Below are 5018 nucleotides of genomic sequence, written 5' to 3' on the forward strand. Positions count from 1 at the left end.
AGGTCCTCGTGAGCATGTGTCAGAATCAGAACTGGAACCAGAATTGGAATCCAAATCTTCTGCCCCGCAGGCCTCCCTGTCCCTCTCCCTTCCAAGATGCCACCATTTCTCCAGCTGAGCTGAAGAAGAATGCTCAGGTGGCCTGGAAGAACATGTTTTGGGAGTGTCAATCTCCATGCATGGGGGGAACCAGGCAGAATGTGGCACAGGATGGAGGCGGCCTGGCATCCTGCCCCTGCCAGGAGCATAGGGACACGGAGGCGGCTGCCCCAGCTCCACTTGTGACCTTAAGCTGTGTTGTCCTGGGTGGGGAGGAGGACTTCTTTGTCATTGGAGCAGTGAGACATGTCTGCATGGGATCTGGGCCAGAGTTGTTCAGACCCAAGATAGAGAGGGCGAGGGCTCTGGGGCTCCTGTGGGAGGAAAGACTGGTCCTCTAAGAGGAGAAACTTGAATCTGCAACAGGGGCTTGGACCAGAGAACTGACTTAGCAAAGGGAGTAGGTCCCTGGCCGTGACTCCTGGTGACCCTATTGAAGTGTCAGCCTGTCATCCCAGCTCCCCCATCCAGGCCTGGGCATCCTCCAATTACGGCCGGTGCTGCTGGCCTGGGGGACAGGCTGTACACTCGGTTCCCAAGCTCACGACACACACTGGATCCTACACAACCACTCTGGCTGTACACGACAGACACAGGGCACAACATATCCATCAGGACAGCAAGTTCATGTCACACCGCACAGAGTACACACGTCCCACGGCACAATGGACGCACGGACAGATCAGCAGAGCTGGGGGCAGCCGCCTCCATGTCCTTGTGCTCCTTGACTCTGGCTGGAAATACGAAGGCCGTGCGTTCCATTGGCCTGTTTCCCCAGCCTCCCCTGGCCCACCCATCCAGCAGGAGTGAAAAGCAAGAAGAAACCTGTTCTCAGCATCCTAGTGCTGCTTGGTCACTCTGGGCATTCACTGAACTTTGTATGGGTGTAAATGGTCTAGTAAGAGATTATTCACAACCAAACTGAAGGACCCAACAGGCTCACCTCACGAATACACACAGAGAAAATACAATAAATACAGCCAATCCCGAACGTCTACCTGGGCCCCTGCTCAGCGGCCCAGCAGCCCCGGCTGCGAGTGCGAGTGGAGTAATACCACGCCTGGGGACACACACGGGGGGAGATGGTTTCTGGTGGGGGGTCCGGCGGCAGGGGAAGCGGGGCGAGGGTGGACCCCATTTACAAGGGCGTCGATGTCACAGCATGGGTGGCACTGTACAGCGGGAGCCTCGTTCTGCCCACAGCTACTCAGAAAACGGTGGAAACATGCCCAGGTCGGCAAAGTCTTCGATGTTATAGTTGCCAGTTCCCTGGGTTGGGTCTCCCGGCATGGGCAGCATGTCCTGCAGAGGAGAAGAAACAAGAGCCACAGGGGAGTCAGCGCACCCATCCATGCACTGGGCACTTCCCAGGAGCCCGGCCTGCACTCACCCTCCCGGTCACCTAGTGGGGCAGCCCTGGGGTACTCCCCAGGCTTCTTCGGGAGGCTCTGCAGGGGTCCTCAAACACCCACGACCCAGGGAGCTGTCACGCCATCAGGAAGACAGCGTTAGGACACAGCCTCTGTCTATCCATGGCTGAGCAGGGGACACAGGGTACAAGGACCCCATGGGTGGGAACCATGTGTCCCACGCAGCACCTGGTCAAAATGCAAGAGACATGCAAGGCAGAGCTGGCGGAAGGAGGACGTGTGTGGAGACCTCCATGACCTGTCTTCAGTGTATATCTTAGGGCAGAACCAAATTCCTGAAAGGCTACACTTCAGTTTTAACAAGTCCCTGATATTTCAGTTTCTTATGGCACATTTCTCAATGTGTGTTATGTCGAATTATCAGCCCATGTGATACTATGAGCAAAGAATTCTGTGGACAAATAGATTTGGGAAATAATAATACTTTGCCTGCCTCCTAGAAATCCACAGTCCTCATGGGTATGAGCAAAGCTCTGATTAAGTCCTGCAATAGAGAAACTGAATAACCTTTGTTTAATCTGTGTTTCATAAACGTATTTGACCAAGAATTCTTTCTCGCATTATGACCATGAAGATTCACGTCAGGAAATTCTGCCTGATGAGGCTGCGGTGAGGCCTCACTCAGAACGGGCAAGAAATGTGGCCTCCCAGAAGGAGGCAGGAGGTAGGAGGAGGAAGAGGCAGTCAGGGGAGGCTGGCTAAGGCCCAGGCAAGGTGCTCCTCTACACATTAAGAGAATGCCATCCCTTTGGAGCCTGAGTGACATCTGGGCTCTAGACCTATGTCTGTGAAGATGGCACTTGACCTTGAGCTTGGGACAAGGGTGGGGTCAATAAAGCACTGCCCCTTGAGAAGGAGGGATCTCAGAACACTCCCATGACATGGTTCCTGCTCCTATTCTTGCTTTGTAGGGAAGGCCTAAGGCATGACAGGAGGTGCCTGGGCTTCTATTACAGGGACCTAGAGGGATAAGTTGAGTGAGATCTTAGTGGAAGGCTTGGAGTGGGGGTCACCAGGCTTGTGCCCCCATTTGGGGCCTTCCAGAGGGAACATTTCTGGCTGGAAGTCCAGCCAAGGAAACTAAAGCTGGCATGACCCTACTCTGTGGGCAGTGATGGTGCCCATTCCAGCCGGATAGTCTGTCCCAGGCACCAGGGATGGGCTAGGAATGTCTCAGGTGAGCTGCAAGGTGCAAGACATCCTCAACCAGGGATACCCTGAGCTGACCCACAGAGGAGAGCTGAGTCAGGGCAAGGCTGGTGCCAGGACCAGGCCCTGCGTGGGGGGAAGGGAAGTCCTCACCATCCTGTGGCTGCAGGGTGAGCCAGGGGGAGGCAGTCAAGGCCCGAGATGCCTGCAGCTCTCAGGAGAGATCCCTTCATCCTTGGCTTTGCGCATGACTCTCCTGGGTATCTCTGGGGCAGGGAAGAGTCCCTACTTGTAGGATCCCCTTCTGTGGGACGTGGCTCAAAGGCCACAAGCCCCTCCACCTTCCCGCAGGCACCCGAGGTTTCTGGCCAGACAGAATGGAACCTTCTACCCCTGGGCTCTGCTAGCCGGGGCAGGGCCAGAACTCACGAGCACTATCGGGCAGGCGGCGGTGCAGCAGAGAGTGAGGGGGAAAGGAAGCAGAGAGAAGGCGCCGGTACCTACGAGAAGGCGGTGCTGGCTCGATTTACCTGGAACACTTCAGTCTGACCGGGCTGCTGGTGGGAGTGCTGCTCACCGCTCTGCTGACCGTGGTGCTGGCTTTGCCACTGCGACCAGACTTCCGAAGGCCGCCCCTGGAACTGCCCGCTACTTTGTCCACTTTCAGCTGAAAGATCCGACGTACAGGACACTGCCTTTAAAAGCCATCCCGGGCTCCATGAGACCCAAGAAGCAGCGCAGCTTGGAGGGCCCCTCACTTCTGAGAGGCATGTTCCACCCAGAGCTGGTGGATGTGTTTGCTGGCCTGCCTCTCTCACACTGAGTGACAGATAATATGCAAAGTGGGTAAAAGAGACATGGGAGCCCTCTGCTCCATGGGGCAGGTGCTGTGCTGGAGAGGGTGGCTTTCCCTGGAGTCACTTCCCAGGTGATCAGGTGCTTTAAAACCTTGGGGCTCTCCACACCCTGGGTGACCACTCATGGAGGCTTCAGGGGAGAACCAGGGGACAGGGGCATGTCTGTGGGACCCAGAGTGTGGGCTGAGAGAGGACCTGTCCTTGGCAGCACGGATGTTGGCATGAGAAAGCAGACACCCACCGCCCCTGATCCCTGCTTAGTCCAAAGGCAGTTTATCTTTAAAGGAATGTGGCCTCGATAGAGGAAGCAGCACCTCACCCTAGTGTTCTACCGGAACTGTCAATCTCACCCTCCCTTGCTCCAGAATTCCCCTGGAACTGCCAACCTCACCCTTGCCCCTTGCAGCTCAGTGGAAGCCACACAGGGCCTTCCACAGGAGCTCCTGCTGGGCAAAAAGCCACACCCTCTTCCTGTCTGGCTCTTAGGCAGAGGGTTTCTTAGCATCAGTTTGTTTGGGAAGGAAAGAATTTGAGCACTGGTCACACAAGAAATGAGGGTTAGGGTTAGGGTTTAGGGAATCAGCCAGTTAACTTATAAATGAGAGCCACTCTGCTTCTGTCTATAGTTTATTTGAAAAAAAAAAGGAAAAATTCGTGGGATTTTGTCTGAAACATTTTTTGGATTCAAATGAAGAGGATGTTTAAGAAAAATACCCTTCTAAGAGGATGTCTTAAGGCACATCAAATACCTTAGGAATATTTTTTCTTCTTTCAAATCACTCAATACCATTTTGGAGACAGTTGGCTCTCTGTCAAGCTCTGGGTGGCAGGACAGGCCCCATCTTGCCCTGTCTTACTCCTTCCAATGGCCATGCTGGCCACGGTAAGCCTCACACCACACTCTACCTAGGCATGGAGGTTAAACTGAGACAAGGTTAGAAAGTGCTCAGGGAAGGCCATGCATGGTGGCTCACACCTGTAATCCCAGCACTTTGGGAGGCCCAGGTGGGCGGATTGTTTGAGCCCAGGAGCTTGAGACTAGTCTAGGCAACATAGTGAGACATTGTTTCCAGAAAAAAAAAAAATCAAAAAATTAGCTGAGACTGGTGGCACGCACCTATAGTCCCTGTTACTTGGGAAGCTGAAGTGAGAGAATCACCTGTGCCCAGGAGGTTGAGGCTGCAGTGAGCCATGATCATGCCACTGCACTCCAGCCTGAGTAAGAGTGAGATGCTGTCTCAAAAAGAAAAAAAGAAAAAAAAAGTGATTAAAGAGAAGAATGTCTTGCCGGGCTCGGTGGCTCAGCCTGTAATTCTAGCGCTTTGGGAGGCCAAGGTGAGTGGATTGCCTGAGCCCGCGCGTTCAAGACCTACCCGGGCAACTTGGTGAGACCTCATCTCTACAATAAATCAAAAAAATTAGCCAGGCATGGTAGCGCGTGCCTGTAGTTCCAGCTACTTGGAAGGCTGAGGTGGAAGGATTG

General features: G+C 54.1%; 1 protein-coding gene across 6 annotated transcripts in view; it reads right to left on the reverse strand.

Annotated features, from left to right (window-relative positions):
* Nucleotides 1–706: 706 nt before the first annotated feature.
* Nucleotides 707–5018, reverse strand: part of ARNT2 (aryl hydrocarbon receptor nuclear translocator 2) — a 164157-nt gene continuing 159845 nt past the window's right edge. For 5 of the 6 annotated variants that reach the window (XM_021718000.1, XM_008068945.1, XM_008068944.2 and 2 more), the window contains 2 exons: nucleotides 3209–3345; nucleotides 707–1401 (listed from right to left, as the gene is read on the reverse strand). In XM_021718000.1, the coding sequence (XP_021573675.1) occupies nucleotides 1303–1401; nucleotides 3209–3345 (236 nt within the window). In that variant the 3' untranslated portion in view covers nucleotides 707–1302. Of the gene's footprint in view, nucleotides 1402–3178; nucleotides 3346–5018 lie in introns of all 6 variants that reach the window. The other variant, XM_021718003.1, reaches the window with a different exon arrangement.

Source organism: Carlito syrichta, unplaced genomic scaffold (genome assembly GCF_000164805.1).
Source record: "Carlito syrichta isolate Samal-C Ts95f unplaced genomic scaffold, Tarsius_syrichta-2.0.1 Scaffold311694, whole genome shotgun sequence".
Classification (NCBI taxonomy): Eukaryota; Metazoa; Chordata; class Mammalia; order Primates; family Tarsiidae; genus Carlito; species Carlito syrichta.